Source organism: Colossoma macropomum, unplaced genomic scaffold (assembly GCF_904425465.1).
Source record: "Colossoma macropomum unplaced genomic scaffold, Colossoma_macropomum, whole genome shotgun sequence".
NCBI classification, from domain to species: Eukaryota; Metazoa; Chordata; class Actinopteri; order Characiformes; family Serrasalmidae; genus Colossoma; species Colossoma macropomum.
Genome location: NW_023494802.1, coordinates 21,320,812 through 21,343,515, shown reverse-complemented (window position 1 = coordinate 21,343,515; position 22,704 = coordinate 21,320,812). Strand labels below are relative to the sequence as shown.

General features: G+C 41.0%; 1 protein-coding gene across 2 annotated transcripts in view; it reads right to left on the bottom strand.

The window, feature by feature from the left end:
* The window catches only part of lama5 (laminin, alpha 5), a 135,643-nt gene that overhangs the window by 35,307 nt on the left and 77,632 nt on the right, over nucleotides 1–22,704 (bottom strand). For both annotated transcript variants that reach the window (XM_036590733.1, XM_036590734.1), the window contains exons 16-40: nucleotides 22,366–22,503; nucleotides 22,200–22,252; nucleotides 21,987–22,086; nucleotides 20,803–20,855; nucleotides 20,563–20,668; nucleotides 20,358–20,457; nucleotides 20,066–20,222; nucleotides 18,236–18,374; nucleotides 17,501–17,643; nucleotides 15,560–15,663; nucleotides 15,276–15,429; nucleotides 13,703–13,866; nucleotides 13,320–13,428; nucleotides 11,417–11,514; nucleotides 9,875–10,073; nucleotides 9,171–9,297; nucleotides 8,087–8,226; nucleotides 7,838–7,953; nucleotides 7,448–7,659; nucleotides 5,842–6,043; nucleotides 3,885–4,029; nucleotides 2,364–2,504; nucleotides 1,960–2,121; nucleotides 494–601; nucleotides 242–325 (exon numbers count right to left, since the gene is read on the bottom strand). In XM_036590733.1, the coding sequence (XP_036446626.1) occupies nucleotides 242–325; nucleotides 494–601; nucleotides 1,960–2,121; nucleotides 2,364–2,504; nucleotides 3,885–4,029; nucleotides 5,842–6,043; nucleotides 7,448–7,659; nucleotides 7,838–7,953; nucleotides 8,087–8,226; nucleotides 9,171–9,297; nucleotides 9,875–10,073; nucleotides 11,417–11,514; nucleotides 13,320–13,428; nucleotides 13,703–13,866; nucleotides 15,276–15,429; nucleotides 15,560–15,663; nucleotides 17,501–17,643; nucleotides 18,236–18,374; nucleotides 20,066–20,222; nucleotides 20,358–20,457; nucleotides 20,563–20,668; nucleotides 20,803–20,855; nucleotides 21,987–22,086; nucleotides 22,200–22,252; nucleotides 22,366–22,503 (3,254 nt within the window). The remainder of the gene's footprint in view (nucleotides 1–241; nucleotides 326–493; nucleotides 602–1,959; nucleotides 2,122–2,363; nucleotides 2,505–3,884; nucleotides 4,030–5,841; nucleotides 6,044–7,447; nucleotides 7,660–7,837; nucleotides 7,954–8,086; nucleotides 8,227–9,170; nucleotides 9,298–9,874; nucleotides 10,074–11,416; nucleotides 11,515–13,319; nucleotides 13,429–13,702; nucleotides 13,867–15,275; nucleotides 15,430–15,559; nucleotides 15,664–17,500; nucleotides 17,644–18,235; nucleotides 18,375–20,065; nucleotides 20,223–20,357; nucleotides 20,458–20,562; nucleotides 20,669–20,802; nucleotides 20,856–21,986; nucleotides 22,087–22,199; nucleotides 22,253–22,365; nucleotides 22,504–22,704) is intronic.

Here is a 22,704-nt window from a genome sequence, read left to right as displayed (position 1 = left end):
TACATATATATATATATATATTTGTCATTAATAAAATACTAAATTTGTTTTTTATTAGAAAATCAGCACAGTTATTAATAAAATTTTGACTAAGCAGGATGTGATTTCATTGGATGCAGGGAACGTCTTTGTTGACGCCCACATGCAGCCAGCTGAAGAGGGGGAGTGCGTTCACGTCTGTTGACGCGCCGGAGCAGTGTAAATGCAGCGTAATGTCGCTCTATAATGCTATTCCTTTTACCTCCACTAGATGGACCACTCCTTCATGTGGCTGCTCAGGAGAGGAGTACTCCCTTTCCATGTAGACCAGCATCATCTGGTTTCCCTACATACGAGAAGACGACATTGGAAATTTAGTATCAAGGCATTACGTGTTGTTTTGGACCAACAGGTCGGTGCCTCAGTGATGTGTCTTGCTGTAGATCAAATTTACATTCTAATTTAAGGATCATTTAAAGCTGCTTAGTACTCAGCCAGAGAAACGTAGGGGCACCTTGAGAATGACGTCAGGTCGAGAGGCTTCAGAAGGCAGGTAGAGAGAGTCACCTCGCATCGTCTGCGTATGTAACTGGTAGCGTAAATAGCCACCATATGAAGACACCTAAAGAGAGAGGCATTTAGAACAGAGGTTAAAGCAAGAAAACCAGTAAATTCATAGTCTGAAGTTTCTGAAAGTCTGTAAGACTGCATTCACACATGTAAACAGACATTAACGACAGACTAAATAAGGTCAGAACTGGCTCGTCCAATATTTACATCTGATTCACTCTTTTCAAGCGCTAGTGACCTGTACAGCTTTACTGTACTATCTGCTTGAGTCTACATACTAATCTGGTTTTCAGCTGCGCCACTGGCACCCTTCTGTCTGAGAGACAGAGAATAAGCCTTACACCTTTCTTTCATACAACTGATAAGATGTCAGGTCGCTAGATATTACTGCATGACCTCAGCAGAGCAAACATGGATACTCAAGGCCATGTTCCTTTTTCTGACAGGATCTTACTCTTTTTAAGCAAAACAAACTCCATTTCTTTGGTTTGTGAAAACTTTATGGATTAGCCATTCATGAGCAAACCAATACAGTGTTCATTAACAAACCCTAACACTGGGTTTCAGTACCATACCTGTGTGATGTTTGGGAGACACCCCCCACCCCCCATTCATACTGGCTAACTCAGCTTATTATTTACTGTTGTGCAACAGTGTAAAGCTGACCAGCAGTAGTGCTGGGTGATATAACATCTATTTAAGAGTTGTATTGATACTGATTGACTAAAAAAAACTCAAGCCCATTTTGCAGATGCCATTTGTTCAGGAATTTAAGTCAAAATTCTAGAAAAACTGGCAATTTAAATGCACATTTTGCATTTGCATGCATTTTTATCTAGAGCCGCTTGGAACTTAACCATGTTACAGAGGTAAATGAATGTAGAGTTTGGAGCCTTGATCAAGACTCTTATTAGAGTGTGATGCGTTTGATGGGGCTGGAAACCAAACCTCAATCACACCCCATGTGTGCACAGGAGCCGACACATTATTGAGAACGTTGAGCAATGTATCGGCTTCTGCAACTGCTTGCTCGGCCAATCATGCTGGGGACATCTAAATATATTCTGTTTAAAGGGACTTTCAAGGCAAATGTCAATGCTTGCTTCCCCGTAAAATACCATTTCAGGGCAGCAAGTCTGAATGATGTAAAAGCCAAACATTACAGGTAAAGGTTTTGCACAGTATTGTACTATTTTTTCAGTATAAAAGCACTTTACTGCTTTAAAGTTACTGTAATTTCATTTATTGGATTCTTTCTAGATCATTTTGAAAGAACAGCCACGGCAGCCAATGCAAATATCAATGATACTGCAACATATTCGGAAAGTATCGTGAAAGTATCTTCCAGCTTTAAAACGTTTGTGTTTGATGGATAATATTGAGTCGCACTCTTCTGGGTCTTTTGCTCACCTTGTCACCCAAGTACGCACGGGGAGCGTGCCAGTGTAAGTCCTGGTAAACGTCAGGAACATCACTCAGATCTGCCTCCACCAGGTCCTGATCTGGATAAACGGACACAGGCACCTCCTGCCTGTCCCCTCTCAAAAGCACCCAGCCCTCCATGTCCATAATCTACACAGATGAATTTAGATTATTACACTGTCATTTCACAGATCTACAGATTACACTAGATTAGCACATAATCTGTTCAATTTGTTTACTTTTAACTAACATACTACAGATGTAATCTACCCACATTACAAAAGACGAGCAGACTGTGTCAGTAATACGAACCAGTATTAAGTGTAGTGTGTGTGTGTGTGTGTGTGTGTTTGTGTGTGTGTGTGTGTGTGTGTGTTTGTGTTCTCATGTACCTCTTTCCTTCTCTTCTCTGAGCTGCGGCAGCGGTCAGTAGCACCAAAACAGAAGCACTTTGTGCAGCCTTTAGGGTTAGTGGGGTCCAGATGGAACGTACCCAGCTTACACTGGTCACAGCGTGAGCCCTCCACGTTTTCCTAAAGAAGAGTACATAAATTGGATGAGGTAGACTTAGAAAAACATTTAGATTTGGAGAACGTACTGCAGTTAGACGTGGGGGCAACATGACATGCTCTAGTGGTCTTTATGACAAATATGTTCACAGCTGTTTCAAAACAGGTCTAGACATAACCTTCTGGATATACAGTCCTCATCAGTTGAGTGGAAGTGTGTGAGAAGCAGAGCTGAACAACATGGACATATAATATTGTGCTATCAGTGCTAGAACTGCAGTTGCTGCAGCTGCACTGTGACTGCAATGAATATTAATGATACAACACTGTCATTAATATGATGCGATAAGACGATACGATCAAAATGTCTGCATGAATCAATCATTAATAAACCTTCCTTTTTAGAGGAATTTACCCAGTCAAAATTCAAAATCACAATGGTGGTGATAGAAACCAGATACCACCTCACAAGCTATCTTACATAAAATGGTTACACATATCTTGCTTCATAATCATTTCGAGAAAGAGTTTTGGACTAAAATGTATTTTATAAAACCCATTCATGCCAGAGAAGCACATGCAGAAAACTTGTTTTTGGATTTATTATTGCTTCATCACTATCGACATCACATATAAAAACTCAAAAAAGTCTCCTGGTGGTTTTTGATTGTAAATATAACAGCTCTATTTTCAACATCCCAACCCCTGGCTCCTATCACCACCATCGTAAAGAATTCCAACTCAGTAAGTTTCTCTATAATCACCATTTCACATTAAACCACTTTGTACTGTTTATTTTGTTTATTTTTAGGATCCCCATTGGCTGCTACTGTCATAGATGCTATTCTTCCCGGGGTCCAGTAGAAATATCATACATAACAAAAGAGTAAAAAATCAAGAAAGAAATTTCATGTGTTTATTTACAAAAACTTTAGTTGACTATATTCTGGTAATATTCTGTATGTCTGTTTATACCGTAAATTATTCAATTAAATTACACAGACACAAAAATCAGTGGAATTTCCCTTTAATCTACTCATGACATGCATTCTTGCTTTGATTCAGGTAAGTGATTTTTACATATCGCTGTTGTCGGAAGAAAACCTTGCATCCAAAATGGAAACTTTACAGGAGAAGGAAAATCCTACTCTACTTTTAATGTAAGTCAATGGAACCAGACTTTTTTCCAGGTCATTTTAGGTCACTTCTTTTAGTCCATTCATCATGAATTTTACATACAATGTAAAGGCCAACAACTATTTTCAAATTACACAAGGTTTTCTTCCGACAACAGCGATATGATACACTGGCAGTCCTATCTAAGTGTAAAGCAGGCGAAAGAAAAGGTAGAGAATGGGGAGAGGGAATGAAAAGAGAGAGAATAAGAGGGAGAGAAAGCTTTACCTTGCAGAGGCACCGTCCCGTGATGGAATCACACACGTTTTTCTCAGTTCCCGCCTCGTTGCAGTCACACGGCCTGCAGTTGGGATATCCATAGAAACCTGGAGCACACCTGTCACACTGCCGGCCAATGATGTTCGTCTTGCACCTGTGGGATTTTCTCACCATTAGCAAACAGCAATAGGACCTTTGGGCTTAGTTAGATATACAGAGAACAATGCATCTGTATTTGTACACAAAGTAGATTTTCACACATTTTTTAATCAAGTTACCTAAACAATCTACAGCTCATATACTGTTTAGCTTACTTTATTACCAGAGACAAAATTCTAGACACTCCTGTTATTAAAGTCTGGAGGTGACAAGACTCTGTAAATTGACTCGTGTGTGTGTTTGTGTGTGTTTGCTTTCTGTGCTGTAAAACTCCAGCCGTCAGTGCCTGGGGTGATGTTCCAGGTTTGAGCTGCAGTGTGTGTTCTTGTCTGGACAAAGACAGCAGTTTCCCCGAGAGCAGGGGGAATGTCACTGCGGAATGTAGCGGGGTATTGTGGAATTTTGTGGGCTCAGGTCAAGCAGGGAGGTGCAGGGCAGAGAATACAGCACGATGGGGTTTGTTTCCCCTCACATGGTCTTTTTTAAGCCTTTAAACAGCCGTTAAACAGATTCTTTAAAGCCAGAAGGACCTGGACACACGGTGTAGGTCAAACAGGACAGCTTCCATACAGTATCGGCTCTGTGACGTTAGGCTTTCTCACTGTCAGTATATAGTGTGTAAAATCCCTAAATCCCAGTTCAGACATAAGGTGGTATGTCCAGCAGGAAGAGGCATCGCACTATTACTACTATAATAATCACACTGTAAACAAGAGTTTTCTGCATTTGAACCTCGTATCTCTGAAATGGTAACTTTACAAGAGAAGGAAAAAACATACTATACATTCAATGTAAGTCAATGGAACCAGAATTTTTTCCAGGTAATTTTGGGCTGTTTCTTTTAGTTCATTCATAATGACATTTACACACAACGTAAAGAGCAGCAGGCATTTTATGTAAATATGTCAAAAACTGAAAAATGGAGCTACAAGGGTTTGTTCTGACAACAGCGATATATAGTTTGAGTGCTAAAGCATCCTAATGTGTCCCCGACAGCACTGAAGGACCAAGTTATCAACTGCATCATCACAGCAGCCACAAAGGCAGCTGCACAGTTTTCAAACACTGTGTCCACTCACTGTCCACTCTATTAGACACTCCTAGCTTGTCAGTCCACCAGTCCAGCTCATCTGCTGCTGCACAGTTTGTGTTGGTCATCCTCTAGGCTTCATTAGTGGTCACAGGACGCTGCCCACAGGACACTGTTGGCTGGATATTTTTGGTTGGTGGACTATTCTCAGTCCAGCAGTGACACTGAGGTGTTTAAAAACTCCAGCAGCACTGCTGTGTCCGATCCACTCAGACCAGCGCAACACACACTAACACACCACCACCACGTCAGTGTTACTGCAGTGCTGAGAATGATACACTGCCCAAATAGTACCTGCTCTGTGAGGGTCCATGGGGGTCCTGACCACTGAAGAACAGGGTAAAAGTGGGCTAACAAAGTATCAGAGAAACAGATGGACTACAGTCTGTAACTGTAGAACTACAAAGTGCACCTATATAGTAAGTGGAGCTGATAAAATGGACAATGAGCGTAGAAACAAGGAGGTGGTCAGAATGTTAATGTCATTATTTAATTATTTAATAAAGGCCTAATTAAGTAACTATATGTAAATAAGTAAAATGCAAAGTTTGGGATTTTAGCATTATTATAGTAATATTTTTGTAAGATTTTGCTGGATATTTTTCATTAGCAACTCTTGAGCGCATTGTGGCCTATCCAGTCAGGCCCTGACCACAGCCATGAGCTAAGTATTAAACTGTGAACCCATCATTATAATAGGAGTAGTATTTTTCTTACCTGCACTGGCCGCTATGTGTGTCGCAGTTGATGTCCTGAGCAGTGACTCCGGGCCGGGAGCAGTTACACACCTCGCAGCCTACCAGAGGATGGCAGCCAAACGTCTGCGGTTCACACTGCACACACTCCGGCAGCACCGTACGTGGAGGACAGATACACTCGCCAGTTACTGGCTCACACAGGCGTGTGCCGCAGTTACATGCTGGAAACAGACAGGCGCAAATCCATGTAAACAAGTGATACACACATGAAACAGCCAGGTTAGTGTAGATTTAACACAGCAGGGCAAAATCACTAGCTGTGATTTATCTCAGAAAATCGAGTGACGTTATGAAAGAGTGAGAGTGAGAGAGCGAGAGAGAATACCACTATAAATCGAGTAAAATCTTTCACACACACAAACTCTATCGAGTTTTCCTCTCTTTCAGACATTATAAACTGTGCGAATTGTAACAAGTAATTTTCTTTTGTTCTAATAAACTTTTGCAATACATTTGAAAACAGAGTTATTGACCCTTTTTCCTATAGACAAGTGTAAAATATGGATTTACTTGTACTTAGAAAAAAATATTTAAAAAAGCTACATATCAAGCCCTGAAGGTACTGTAATATACTGTATTCTACACAAATGGGCAAAAGTAGATGCCATACAGGGTCAGAAGCCACATATGCTCCATGTCTAAGGCCCAGTCCCATTTCTTATTCTTACCCCTACCCCTTCTTTTCGAGTGTTGCCCTTTGGAACTGAGTTACAGGGTAATGGTTGAAATCTTCCCTCTGAAATGGGAAAATAAATAAAAAGAGCATCACTTCATTAACAGCTACTAGCGCTGCTCTGTAGGCGACCCTGCCAGTCTGCAGTGACAGCAGAGGAGGGTAAAGTTCAGCTCCTCACTGCTGGGCTTTAGTTACATTTAGGGACTCATATGCCTTCAAAGAGGGGGCAATTATTTATTATCACCCACCCCTAATTCTTCAGTGATATGAAGCTGAAGTCAGATATTCACCAGATTGTTCCAGTTTTTTTCCAGAATGCAAGCAGTTACATTCTGGTGCTTCAAGCATCAGAACTGCTGGACTATTTAAGATGGAATGGGAAAGATAGCTAGACTGCTACTGAGACATTAGCATACTATTTTTATGCTTGTTGTGAAGAAAAGGACCAAAATACACTGAAACGATATTAAACTAAGATAAAACATAGCTATTGTAAGAAGATTCTCACATTTGTGGGTTTCTTTGGTCTCTTGTGCTCCATCTCACCGGTTTTTCTTTTTTTTTTTCACATAACACTCCATTTGGAGTGTGTCTCAGATAAACCTCTGAGGGTCATGTAGCTCTAACACTTCACCCTACCCCTCTATCTTAACGAGAATCAGGACACCTTACTCCTAGACGTGAATGCGCAAAACAGAGGGCTAAGGGCTGAGTGGTAGGGGCGAGAGGTGAAATGGGACTGGGCCAAAGTATTTAACCCTACATGGTTTGAGGCAAGTGTACAGTATGATTCAATTTCCTTCAATAAATCCAATCTCTGACTCATCAAACTCTCCCTCACTCGCCTCGTCTCTCTCTTCCACCCCTCTGCCCTATGGATGTTACTCACGCCTGCAGTTGGGGAAGCCATAGTAGCCGGTGGCACACTGCGAGCAGTCTCGGCCAATCACGTTGGGTTTGCAGGGGCACTGGCCTCCAAAAGGCTGACACGTATCACTCTCGGACCCGGCCTCATGACAGCCGCAAGGCAGAGCGCCATTGTTGAAGAACGCAGACAGGGATGCGGCCGAGTGCCGGCAGAACGGAGACGCTGTCAGTGGGCTGGCAAAAAAAATCAGATGAGACTCATTCAGTTACTCACTCACTTCAACCTTCACAACCAGTATGACAGTGTAATCAGACCTGAACGCTGTTTCTGCTTCATTCACTCATTTATCACCAAGCAGCTCCTCCTTATCATATCAGATTCAATTCAATACATTCATTTCATTTTCCCTACTTGATGTAGAAGCTGTTTTGTCCACAGTGGCTGATGAAGTCGTAGGATTTGTCCAGTGGCTCCTCTGACAGGTAGGCAGAGCTGTAGATGTCTTCAGGCACCACGAGGACATAGTCCTAATGCAGAACCACACACAAACAAAAAAACAAAAAGATTCAGACTTTTATGACAATAATGAACATTTCTGATTTCCTTTCACACAAAACCAGCTGTTGTTGTCATGCCAGCTCGTGGTTTTACAGAACTCACCAGCCACAGAGTTCTGTCGTCCGGAACTCGCACAGTCACGACGACTTCATGGTCCGTCACGTCCAGAATAATTTGGTTTTCTGAGATCAGAACACTACGACAGCCATATCCATGGGGACAGAAGGTGGCGTTGGCACGACCTGGGATGGAAGAGGACAATGAGGATTTCCAACATGATTACCCAACTTTAATACTGATGCAAAGCTCTGACCAACTCGATTCGACTTTTCTTTGCATTTCAGATTTTTTTTTTGTCCAAACTTGTTTCTAAACGATGAATCTGAACGTCATTTTAAATTGTGCTGTAAGGTGAATCTGGTTGGCTGAAAAAAAACTGCTTTACGCTGGCAACCTCCACATTCTCTGCGCTGGCAGCAATGAATCCTCACCTTTGTGGATATTTTTAATATGGAACTTTCAACTACAAGGATCCATGGAGCTGGAGGACCCTGAACACTTTGGAAAGTGCAGCTTAGAGATTTTTTTTTCCTAGCTGCATTATTGTATTATTACAGCTGGTATTATATTCGTTATACTGTGCTGGTTTGTTTGTATTACTTGATACGTCAAAGGAATTATTTATATATTTACAATTTTTTTCCTTGATCGTTGGTGGGTTTATGGGTGCCATGTGGGTGGGGAATATTGGGGGGGTTGTGTGCTAGATTCTGTTGCTGTTTTTTGTTGCCTACTGTATTTGATATTACATTGGAGCTTTATCTTAAAAATAAAAACATTTGATCACAGAACAAACAATTTTTTTTTTATTATCTGAATATACAAATGATCAAATGATTGGATGAACTATTTATACAGTAGTGGAATATAGACTACAAAAATAATGCACCCAGCTTTTTCTTTTATTTTTACATACAGCCTAAGAATTTTATTTCAGTCTTTAATATTCAATATTCAGTAATTTACTTTAATTTTGTTACAATTAATTGAGATTTTGCAGTTGCCGCCGTCAGATCAATGCATCATGATGAGTTAACGCATTTCCCACCCCTGAACTGCAGCACATCTTAATGAGACTGTGCTATGAGCTCCAGTGTAGCAGCTGATTTGGTGACAGTTTTCTCACCCTGCCAGATGCGTCCTCCATTGATGTAGACTTGAATGGCAAAAGTCGGGTGCAGCGGTTGGTGGTAATGCAGGATGAACACGTAACGGCCCAAAGCATGAACACGTGATGAGTACATTACTGCATTCTGGGAAAACAATGAATTGATGTGGGCATCACAACATACATACATACATATTGGAAAAAAATAAAACATTACATGTGGCCTGTGTGAAAGTTACGGCACATTTTATGGTAGCACTTCATTTTGGTAGTCAAATAAGGACGCTTTGTAGATGCTCAGTCTGTATATATATATATATAATTTTTTTGTATTTAAATTCTACAAGGGGGCTAAACACCTAAGTTTTTCACTCACCTTCACACCTGTGTAAATGTGATGTGACAATAAACGTGATTTGATTTGATTTGATTTGATTTAGAGGATGTTGTTGTTTTCTCTGTTCAAGCTTTTGCATACGGCTGTACACGGCATAACAGCTAATCATAATGACTGGCACACAAACCACAACAAAGAATGACTGATATGAAAAGGAGGATGAACACATGCAGTGAGAAGAGAGAACACAGTATGTCCAAGTATGGATGAAGGCTGAATGGGTGGCTGCAGTGCAGGTAAGTGTACAGGTAGGTGTACAGGTAGGTGTACAGGTAAGTGTACAGGTAAGTGTACAGGTAGGTGTACAGGTAGGTGTGAAACCTACCTGACTGGAGTCCAGGCGGATATGATCGCCACTGTCGACAGCAGTTGGGGGTGTGTCTCTGATGAGCCAGCGTGTAGTATCAGCAGGTGGATGGTCAGAAGCTGAGGCCAAAATTTGCTCTGGCACTGAGGAAGCCTGACCCTCCTTCAGAACCAAAGACTGAGATGGAGTCTGGAACCGAGAGGGCACACAGGAACCACTGGAGAACCGGGAAAAAGGGAAACCATTTAAAATTTTAAGATGTTGATCTGTTTCTAAGGAAGAACTAGTTTCTGTTCATCACTCCTTCCTGGACTTGAACTTTCATGTTTACCTAAAAGCTCCATCTTCATTAAAGCACAGTAATGTAACATTAAAGCAATAACCTACAAAAGTCCATTACTGCGATTTTATCACAGGGAAGGGTGTTCTTTCCTAAAACTCGCTTCCCTGTGATAAAATTGCAGTAAAGCACGGCCTCGAGTGGCGTATTGCTTTTATAAAACAGCGGCCAACATAAAATATATTAAAATACATTAAAATATTAAAATAAAATAATTTAGATAATTATTTAAATTATTCTTAATAATAACCGACATAAACAAGTATAAGGTAGAAGGAGAAGTACATGGAGAAGAACGTTCAGTCGCCAATCACTGTAAACCACAGACATTTCATGATTTGTTAAACTTTTCCGTATAACAGTGAACATACGATATCACAGCACTGTTCAATACAAATACGTTCAGTTTATAAGCACTTTTTGGTCAAAATCACCACCGCGAGTCTCCTGACAGTCTGACGACACCACTTTACTCACGCTGGGGCTGAATCTCAAACAGCTCCCTGCTCCCTACATAGTGCACTACGTAGAGATTTAAATACTGACTCCTGAGCCCAACAGAGCAAAATATCACTAAAAATGGTGATTTGGGATTCAGACACATTCAGACTCGACAGGCTGTGCAGTATTTGACAGCAAAAGCAAGAATTTCTAAACTTACATGTTACACAGCGCACTGTTTATTTAGGGAGCACGGAGCCGTTTGGGGTTCAGTCTGGGTTTGATGCCACTTCTGACTGAAACACGGACATTTAAAGCGTGTAACACATTCAGGTGACGTTCTTTAGACGTTTATACTGCCGTTTTTCAGTGAATCATATCGTGAGTGCTTTAATCCAAGCCTGTGATATTAATGTTGGAGTTGTTTAGCATGTTTGCTAACTTTTAGCCTGTTGGCTAGCTGACCAGCCTGGTTCTAGATAAGAAAATACCTGTTTAAACAAAAACAGGCACTCGGTGCTCTGTGTGATCAGCATTAGAGTCAAAGATTATTAAATTAACAGCAGAAGGGTTTTTCGTGTCGTGGCGCAGTGATACAGAGCTCAGTCGCTGTGAGGCGGTCAGAGCCGTGGTATATCGTGGATTTTACAACGGCTTCGAATGCGGCTCAGCCAATCAGATTTTAGGACCGGAACTGTCCGTTTCCTAACAATACATGATTCCGTGACCGACTTCAAAACATTGTTTCACGAGGCAGTTTGTATATCATGCTGTGTTACCTGTCTGGATCGAAGTGTCCGTGGGTGCTAATGCAGTGCACTCTGGGACTCAGGTACTCCATAGTGAACTGAGCATGAGGGATCAGGAACACTTTGTGCTGAAGGAGAAGATCACATACACGCATCAGACTCTCACTTCTTTAGAAAAAGATGGACATCAAAGATCAGACTCCTGCTTCATAAATCTGATTACAGAAGAATTCCACAGATTAAAAAGGAATTCTGCATAACTCGATCGCTAAGATGTAAACAAAGTCATTCAGGGTAGTTTAAGGTGAGACGTGATTCTGCCAGTCAGAACTGTTCGCAGAGGCGGTGACAGGAACCAGACATCTGAGGCATTTAATGCCTCTAAAAGCTCCCTCACAGAAAGTTTGTACATGGAATCGTTATGAATTCACTGCCTGATGTCTTAAACAATGTTTAACAGTCGTGTTAAGAGAAGGTTTTGGGTTAAAATACATTCAGGGCAGAGGCAAATTTATTCATATAGCACCTTTCAATCACTGAGAAAATTCAGTCAGAGTTGTTCAAAAAAAGTAAACGAAAATAGAAAAACATAATTAAAAACAACATTAAACACCTGATTAAAACAATACATTTAAAAGAGAAAATCTTTAAATTAAAAATCAAATTAAATTATGACAGTTAAATAACCAAATTAAAAACTAAAAGTTAGATTAGGATTAAAAAAAGTGTCGTTACAGAGAAAAAAGGGGCTAAAAACACTAACAGGGTTTAAACTGAGCTAAAAAGCTGCTCAAACTGAAATGTTTTCAGGCTGGTTTAAGTGTCCAGTGTCAGGGCTCTTCTGATGCTCTCTGTCCACTGGGTCCATTTAAGAGCAGCAGAATATCTAAACGCTGCTTCTCCATGTTTAGTCTTCACCTTCGGCAGGACTAACTGACCAGTTCCTAATGATCTGAGAGTTCTGCTCGGCTCATATTGCTGCAGCAGGTCAGATAAATTTGCTGCTCCTGACCATTAAGACATTATAGAGCAGTAATAGTATTTTAAAGTCTATTCTGGAACAGACTGGTAGCCAGTGTAAGGGTTTAAGAAGGGGGGGGTCCTTCTGTTACTCCTAGTGAGACTCTGGCAGCTGCATTCTGAACCAGCTGAACCTGTCTGATTGTCTTATTTGGGGGTAAAAAAGAGGTAAAATAGAACCCAAAATACACATTTTTACCACCAACATCATCACATAAAACACTCAGAAGGCTTGCACAGGTTCACTGGTTGTTTTACATAGCAAATGTTATAAAAATGCTATATGCTATATTTGCGTTGTACACATTGTGAGCCCTGAATTCTGTCACCACAACTGTAAAGAAATTAGAGGCAGAAAGTTTCTGTACAATTTACCACTTCACATCAATGACTCTGCATGACTGTTTACATCTCAACTGTTGAATTATGCAGTAATGTAAAAAAGATGTTGCATTCCTCTTAAAGGACGACCTGAACTTATAGAATACGGTAACATTCATATCTTTGTATTTGTACCTATTTCCCTACCTACCAGGGATTCACTGACATGGCAATTTTGTAGGGCAATATTTTTCATGTACATATCTGCTGATGCTGATACATTAAATCATAAAATATGCAGAAATTGGGACTAGATCCTCCCTGATTATTATTATTATGAAGAGATTAAAATATCAGTTTGCAACACTGGTCGAATCTAAATATCTGTCGGACGCTGATCATTTTTTAAAGACACTTTCTGCTGGTACCAGTATGACTCCAATATCATCAACTACTAGCATCCCTACTAACTAACTAATTAACTAACTCCAATAGGAACAAACTAACTCTGAATTTGGAAGTGTTTTTTTTAAATAAAGTGAAAGATTGCAAAGACAGTCAAACATAAATACAGGTGCAAAAGTTCTCTCACCAGGAAAAAGCTGCTTCTGTCTGCAATCAACTGCACATCAGCCTCCATGGAAAGAGTGAAAACTGCCACACGCTTCATATCATCTACAGACACTGCTCGACACAAGAAACTACACACACACACACACACACACACACACACACACACACACACACACACAGTTACAGTGGAGTGCTGAGAAAGAAACAAAGTCAGCCCAGTGATACGATCATACCATCCAAATGAAAGATATATTAACCTTGAATTGTAGGTTTATTTGTCAGTTATAAATCCTAAAAATATTCAGCAACTACTTCAAAGCTGAAGTCTGAAGTGTGTTCAGAGTTGTTGGGGTTAAGAGGATCTGACTACAGCAGAAAGTAAAAGTGTTCTCACACACTCACCTGTATCTGCAGTGCAGCAGTGTGATGCGCTCCTGGTGGCTGCGTCCTCCAGGCGTGTTGACGGATACAGTGAGAGTCTGTGGAGCTTCATCTTCACTGGCGTATTCCACCACCACCACATACTCACCCGGTACAGGAACACGACCACGCAGCTGCACATTCATCTGCACACACACACACACACACACGCAAACACGCGCATGTGCACACGCACGCACACACACGCACACACACACACGCACACACACACACACACACACGCACACACACACACACACACACACACGCACACACACACACACACACACACACACACACACACACGCAGTCAAACATGCTGTTTCACACTGAGCAGTGCTAGATCCTATCAGTAACTCAGGTAACCAGATAACATCACATAACACTGACATGTCATGCCAGATGTCATATGATAGATTATGTTCACTATATATATATATATCTATATAAATCATATAATTACCATAATGGTCATCATATTGTCACTGTTTTACTCTATCTGTCTGTCTATCTATCTGTCCGTCTATCTATCTGTCTATCAGTCTATCTATCTATCAGTCTGTCTGTCTGTCTATCTATCTATCTGTCCGTCTATCCATTTGTCTGTCCGTCTATCTATCTGTCCGTCTCTGTCTGTCTGTCTATCTATCTATCTATCTGTCTGTCTATCAGTCTATCTATCTATCTATCTGTCTGTCTGTCTGTCTGTCTATCTGTCCGTCAGTCTATCCATCTGTCTGTCCGTCTATCTATCTATCAGTCTGTCTGTCTGTCTATCTATCTATCTATCTGTCTGTCTATCAGTCTATCTATCTATCTATCTATCTATCTATCTATCTGTCCGTCTCTGTCTGTCTGTCTATCTATCTATCTATCTGTCTATCAGTCTATCTATCTATCTATCTATCTATCTATCTATCTATCTATCTATCTGTCCGTCTCTGTCCGTCTGTCTATCCATCTGTCTGTCCATCTATCTGTCTATCAGTCTGTCTGTCTGTCTGTCTATCTATCTGTCCGTCTATCTTTCTATCTGTCTGTCCGTCTATCTATCTATCAGTCTGTCTGTCTATCTATCTATCTGTCCGTCTATCTGTCTGTCCGTCTCTGTCTGTCTGTGTATCTATCTGTCCATCCGTCTATCCATCTGTCTATCAGTCTGTTTGTCTGTCTGTCTATCCATCTGTCTGTCCGTCTATCTATCTGTCTATCAGTCTGTCTGTCCATCTGTCTATCCATCTGTCTGTCTGTCTATTTATCTGTCCGTCTCTGTCTGTCTGTGTATCTATCTATCTGTCCATCCGTCTATCCATCTGTCTGTCCGTCTATCTATCTGTCTATCAGTCTGTCTGTCTGTCTATCTATCTATCTGTCTGTCCATCTGTCTATCCATCTCTCTGTCCGTCTATCTATCTGTCCGTCTCTGTCTGTCTGTCTGTCTATCTATCTATCTATCTATATATATATATAAAGTACAATGTTTGAACATAAAAACAGAAACAAACGCAGTTAAAAGGTTTTTAATAAATAATCCAGCTCCTGGTCCCACACTTACATCATTCCCGCTGCAGATGGCCATGCTGGGGTGTTGGGGGGTAATCTTCTCAACATGGCAGGGTCTGGGCAGGTGGTTATCCGCCCTGCAGCTGGCTTCATTACCGGACATAGAAGGGAACTCCTCCAGAAACAGGTACTTATACAGCAGACAGCTGCACATGATCACGAGGCACGAAAACAATTAACAGATATTAACAGGCACAACAGACAGTGGAGCTCAAACAATAAAAGCCAAGACGAATCAAGTCAAACAAAACTGCTCAGTGGGTCATGATTACTGACTTCTGTCTGGGGTCTTGTGTATGGCTGTATGTACAGGGCTCCGTCACAGCCAGCTGCAGAATAGGCGCTTCATAGTACGCACTGGGCAACAGCACAAGATAGTCCTGTAGAGCCAGATACAGAGAGAGACAAAGAAAAGGAGATAACAAACAAATATGAAATCATATTCACTGTTTTTGACACCGTTTGACAAATAGTTCTGCACTAATCGCAGCTGCTGGGTAACATTGAGTAAGAACGCATCTCCTATACAGAGCTGGGCGATATGGCCAAAAATATTATCATGAGAAACAAAATTCATATCGTTCGATATCGATGCATATCGCAATAAATGTCAAATCATTATCTCTTTCAAGTTTGAAGGCTGATTTTTGCTCCCGAGTTATTAATTGCTGTTTTACACTATCCTTTATGGTCAGAACATGACAAACACTCACCAAACAGTGGAAAAACTCACAAACTGGTCATGGGACAGTGGGAGAAAGTGTCTAGTTGGCTGTTTTTATCAGCTGGAAAAGCACGGACGCAGTTTTTGTAATAGTCATAATTTAAGCAGCAGAGTGGTGTCGCTCTCCTTGCAGTAGAACGTGGAAGTGTGAGAATGGTGCATTATATCGAAAATTTATTGAACATTTCTTATGGTTCTATCGAGGAAAGTTATATTGTGATAATTATCGTTATCGTTTTATCGCGCAGCCCTACTAGAATATAAAGAGCATTTAGGAAATCTTCCTTCCATTTTCCTCTTCATAGAAACTAATTTTAGAATGTTAATAATTCTAAAATCTGACTGGATGAGCCACATATTACAAATACTTTACATACACATAATATATTGAGAACTCAATTCTGTATCATTGTACCAAGTTGATTATCAATTTATAAAAAAAAAAGACCTCCCTCAAACAAAAAAGCTCCACACGGGACTCTTAAATCTACACGGTACTGAACGCTGGTCGTGTCAGGCGGATAACAAAAAACTGCAATCAGCATCTTATAATTTCTATACTATATTACACCCAGACTCAGACCACAGATCAACAGCAGGTGACATTTACACAGAAAAAAGGAGCCAATCTAAAGTACAAAGAGAAACACTATGCATCTGTTTTCACCTCAGCTATAATCAAAACTTTACCATCAGACCCATCAGCACAAAAAGAGTGAGTCTATAAAGAGTTAGTTAAACGTCATAAATTCAGTAAATGTTGTTGAAAGTGTTATTTTATATCAGCAGTGTGTAAAACGCTTCCTATCTGCTTCTCAATCGGGTGATAAGAACCTCTTCAGTGCCCTCTGGTGGAGGACAGAGTACAGATATTGTATGGTTCCTAAATACGAGAAAGTATAACCAAGAGAGAAGCTAAGAACTTCTTAGCAAAATCAAAATCTTAATCAATTTTTCGATTTTTTTTAGACTTTCATGACCATTTGAATTCTATTTTATGTCTCAGCTATTGTTTTACTTTTTATTATTCTTTTTATTTCTTTTATTATTATTCTTTTTATTTATTTTATTAATGTCAATTTATTGTCTTACATCATCTATTTCTTTTATTTAATTAATTTAGTTTACATAAATGTCATTTATGAATTACTTAATTTATGTTATTTGTTAAGTAACTATATTGTAACTTTAGTGATTTAACGGTTTATTGGTACCTTCTTATTATAACAGTTTACTATTATGATTTTTATTATTTTATTAGAACATTTGATTTATCTTTACAACCCAACTTCTCAATCCCTGATTTCTGTATTGGCTTGGCTACACTGTAAATGAGGGTCTCCCTCAATGTATTCTGAGTTTAAATAAAGGTTGATCGATCGATTGATTGATTGATTGAATTCTAAAAATTTTTAAATTCTGACTCATCCCTACCCTTTACTGTAGCACTTAAACTCACTGCCTCTCATGGTATATTACTTGATTGAACGCACCAGCAGGATGCCTTCAGCCTCAATGACCACTGTCCAGGTGCCGGGGTTCAGCACAAATGGCTCCACAAAACTGTTCTGAGGCACATTCACAAACGTGGGCTCCGAACTGGGGGCGAAGATGATCTGCTTGGACTGCTCAGAGCCTGAGGAAGAGGAAGAGAGATACTGAAACACCAGAGTGCACCAGGACATTTTTACTTTTAACTTATTCTGTATCCAAAGTCAAGACATGAGTGACAGTCTAGCGCTGTCAGTGGCTACTGCAGTCAGACATACCTCTCCTGCTCTTCTGATAGGCTGTGATTTTGCCATGGGAGACGGCAGCCTCAGTGTTTACATATCTGAGGATGAAGCGCGTGAGGTACATTTCCACCTCACTCACGTGCACCGTCAATTTAACCGCATTCTGAGACAGAAAGATGAAGGGGAAAAAGCAGGGAGGAGGGAAGGAGGGAGGGAGAGAGGGAGAGAGGGATGGGGAAGGAAGGTATAGCAAAGGTCTAAGTTAAAGACCTGTTTTCTGAGGTTGGCCTAGGTCTTATCTGGGTTGCGGTGGGTCTTTGGTAACAGTTTGGAGGGGAGCAGCCGCAGCAGCCAAACCAGCCTAAAGAAAGCCCAGCACTGGGTCAGCGTAAAAGCTTTTGAGAGCATGAGGACCAGGAAAGAGAGGGAAAGAGGGGAAGCGACAGAGGAAAGCAGAGTTGGAAGAGAAGAGGCAGAAGTGGAGGGACTTACAGTTCCCGCACTGGAATTTCCTGGTGTCCTCCACCACGGAGACCCGTCCCCGGACATCCACGCCCCCGCGGTTAACGTAGCTCAACACCACATGGAACAGATCTGGAGAGCCGACCACCACCTCAACCAGTACCCGCGGCTACAGGCCGAAAGGTTGTGCCCACAGAAATAGAAGAAGAGAGGGAGAGAAAGAAAGAGAGTGCAAATGCAAAGCTAATCCTTAAAGCAGTGAAAGCGCGGCAAAAAACACAGTTTCACCCTCAGCAAGCCAAGAAGTGTTTGATGTCTTTTGAAGTTGCTTCTTTATTATTTTACTTGAGCCACAAAGCTAAAGTAACTAACAAGTAATGGAGACTGCCTGTCTGAGTCATCATCAGACTGCATTTTTAAGGGCCCATATCTTACATTTTCTTTTATTTTATACATTTTCACGGAGGTTTGTGTGGTTTTAAGTACCAACAACGGTCATAATTCAGGTTTACATGACCATTTTCCAACCACTCTGTATCCCTTAGAATTAAACAGGCTGTTTTTGTTACGTGATATATCGCTACTGTCAGAACAAAACCTTGTATGTCCATTTTTGTCATTTTTCAGTTTTTGACAAAATTTGAAAACGCCTGTTGTCTTTTACATTGTCTGTAAATTTCATGATGAATGGACCAAAAGAAACGGCCCAAAATGACTTGGAAAAAAGTCTGGTTCCATTGACTTACAATAAAAGTAGAGTATGTTTTTTCTTTCTCCTGTAAAGTTACCATTTTGGAGATGCAAAGTTTTGTTCCGACAGCAGTGATATGTAAATGAGCTGTGTTCTGATAGGCTGCCCTGTATCATGTCTCATTCAAAAACCAGTCCAGGCTGAAAAGTCTGTGTGAATGGATGGAACTAAACTGCTGTGGGCTGAACAGGCAGATGACATCACAAAAACAACGAATTCAAAACGGTGTTTTTTTACAGCTTAGTTTACATGCATAAACTGTATGGACTGGGGAGGGAACAATATGTTTTGAAACATTTTACATAATTCATTGAGTTCTTTTGTAAAAAAACTGAGGATATTTGGTTTTCCCTGCTATGGGACCTTAAAATTTTCAGACCCTTTATGACATATCGGTTTTTGATGACCAAAACTATATTAAAACATGATAAAACAGCATCAAAGCCTGAACTTTGTCATTATTATAGACAACAGTATGTCAGAAACCACATAGAGAGTTCATTTAAGATTTCTCAGTGTGGTTTGAGATAAAAAGTGTGATAATTTAGGCTTGCAGTTTGATGCTAATTGGTAGCTTTAAGCTTCCATTACTTGTTAGCTACATTAGCTTTGTAGCTCCAGCACAGACTAAAAGAAGCCAAAGTTTTCTCATCGATTACACTGGGTAAAGGGAAAATGTGCAAATTTGATTTCTGGCTGAATTATTACTTTAAAACCACCACCAGCACTACAGCACCTACAAGCACCTAACCCAGCTAATCCCTTAAGCAAAGCCACAAGCAAAGCAAAGCCACCATTTATCAACGCCAGCCATTCTCAACATATGGACACATTTTGATATTCATCTTTATTCAGGTTAACCTCATTTTTCACTCATTTGCATGACTCCTCAGCACCTAGTAAGTTACTTGTTCTGCATTTAAGTTGTGCTGTAACGTAATTAGCCATAACAGATTGATGACGAGTGAAAAATGACATTAACTCCCTTTATAAAACAGAATGATCCAATAAAATGTGAAAATATAGTATATGTAATGACCACAGACCACAGCTTTAAGTGAAACCATACTTGTGTCCTTTCCCAGTAGAGGGTGCTGGACTTCTCTCACCTGAATGGGGGACATTTGAGCATAGCCCCTCCAGCTGAAGCCCTCAAACTCCAAGGGGTTGTAGCCAAAACGCACAGGCCGCCCGTCCAACATCGTGCCATCCTCTACTTCGAATTTCATATGGTGCAAATCTGGGAAATAGTGATCCACACGAGGCCTGGACAACAAGGCAGACTTCGTTTGATACTAGAAAAGATACTGATACCTTCAGAGAACTTCCAAGAAATTCCTTTTTGCAAAAATCCTTTTGGCTGTTTGGAAAACATCTGCAGGATTTTAGGGCAGGACTCACTGGTTGCATTTCGGTCCCTCTACGTTAGGTCTGCACCTACACCTGCCGTTCCTTTCACCACATGACAGATGAGCAGAACCTCCAATATCGCACTGACAACCTGGAAATACGAACACATGAACACGCACATATACAGAGGTACATTATTGATAGTTGTTGATTGTTAAAGATCAGGTTTATTGGTTGTGTTTAAGAAAGGTCTTACCCTGGCACCCAAAGTAGTTGCTGTTTTGAAGGTTGAAGTAACCGTCTTTACACACTGCACAGGTTCCACTGCACACATTGGGTTTGCAGTAGCACTGGCCGTTGCCCTGATGGCACAGACACACACACACACACACACATATACTATATAACATTCTATAAACAATCTTTACAAGCACACTGCTTGCTCTCATGCTGCTGTAGGCTTACTGACATGAAAAGCGAGACAAGTGACACTCACCTGAGCGCACTCCGCCACTGCACTTACTGTGCCTGCAGTGTTACACTCACAGCCTACACAACACACAATATAGAACAGTCACACAAACTGACTTCATATATTACAATAGTAGGAATATACACAGATCAGGCCGAACATTCTGACCAGCTCCTTGTTTCTACACTCATTGTCCATTTTATCAGCTCCACTTACTATATAGGTGCACTTTGTAGTTCTACAGTTACAGACTGTAGTCCATCTGTTTCTCTGATACTTTGTTAGCCCCCTTTTACCCTGTTCTTCAGTGGTCAGGACCCCCATGGACCCTCACAGAGCAGGTACTATTTGGGTGGTGGCTCATTCTCAGCACTGCAGTAACACTGATGTGGTGGTGGTGTGTTAGTGTGTGTTGTGCTGGTCTGAGTGGATCAGTCACAGCAGTGCTGCTGGAGTTTTTAAACACCTCAGTGTCGCTGCTGGACTGAGAATAGTCCACCAACCAAAAATATCCAGCCAACAGCGTCCTGTGGGCAGCGTCCTGTGACCACTGATGAAGGACTAGAGGATGAACAACACAAACTGTGCAGCAGCAGATGAGCTATCGTCTCTGACTTTACATCTATAAGGTGGACTGACAAGATAGGAGTGTCTAATAGAGTGGACAGTGAGTGGACACAGTGTTTAAAAACTCCAGCAGCACTGTGTCTGATCCACTCAGACCAGCACAACACACACTAACACACCACCACCACGTCAGTGTTACTGCAGTGCTGAGAATGATCCACCACCCAGACAGTACCTGCTCTGTGAGGGTCCATGGGGGTCCTGACCACTGAAGAACAGGGTAAAAGGGGGCTAACAAAGTATCAGAGAAACAGATGGACTACAGTCTGTAACTGTAGAACTACAAAGTGGACCTATATAGTAAGTGGAGCTGATAAAATGGACAATGAGCGTAGAAACAAGGAGGTGGTCAGAATGTTATGCCTGATTGGTGTAGCTGGTAACTACTTTGCTCACTGATACAGCCTGCCTACGACTATCCACCCCAAAGCACTCGCAGTCCTTTACAGTGTCCTCCAACCATCAGGACACGTCACCAGAAGGGGGTTTCCCGAGTCTTCTTTAAGTCTCACTCTATAGACCACTGTATGTTTATCTTTAAGTTCTGTGTCTTTAGAAATAATCCCGGTATCATTACTTACTTGAGCATCCGTACACATTATCAGGGGACAGGTTCCAGTAGAGGGGCTTGCATTTGTCACAGGCCATGCCCTCCACATAAGGCTTGCACTCACAGGAGCCCTGAGGAATAAGTGACAGCAGAGCCTGACCAATCAGAGCCAGTCTGAAGGCCCATGCTTCTTTGTAAGGCAAGCTACAACGTTAGTCCAACAAATCAAAGCTCTAATACTTACCACTGTGGGTAAGATCTCATTCTCCACAGAGCCAGCGGGGTTACACGTGTCAGCTAGATGGCATCAAAAAGAGGGGAAAGAGTGGCATAAATGAGGATTGAACATTTACCAGTGGAGGAATATTACAGCCAGGTGAAGTGAGCTGTGTTCAGGTCTGTAAGCTCACCTTGGCAGAGTGGAAAGCCGTATGATCCAGTACTGCATCTGTCACACCGCTGACCGACAACGTTAGGCAGGCAAACACACTGTCCAGAGACCTGATCACACTCAATGAACCGAGAGCCCTCCAATGAGCACTGGCAAGCTGAGGGAGTGAGAGAGAGACAGATGCTTGATTACTATGAACAGGGGTCATTCTACAGAAATGTCCATTTTTGTGTCCCTGGAATTTACAGATATATTACCCTTGAAAAACATGTTAGGGTTATAATTTATATCTAATTTAAAATAAAACAATAAGTTATTTTAACAATTACACCTTCTTGAGTTGTCAATTTAGCAATAT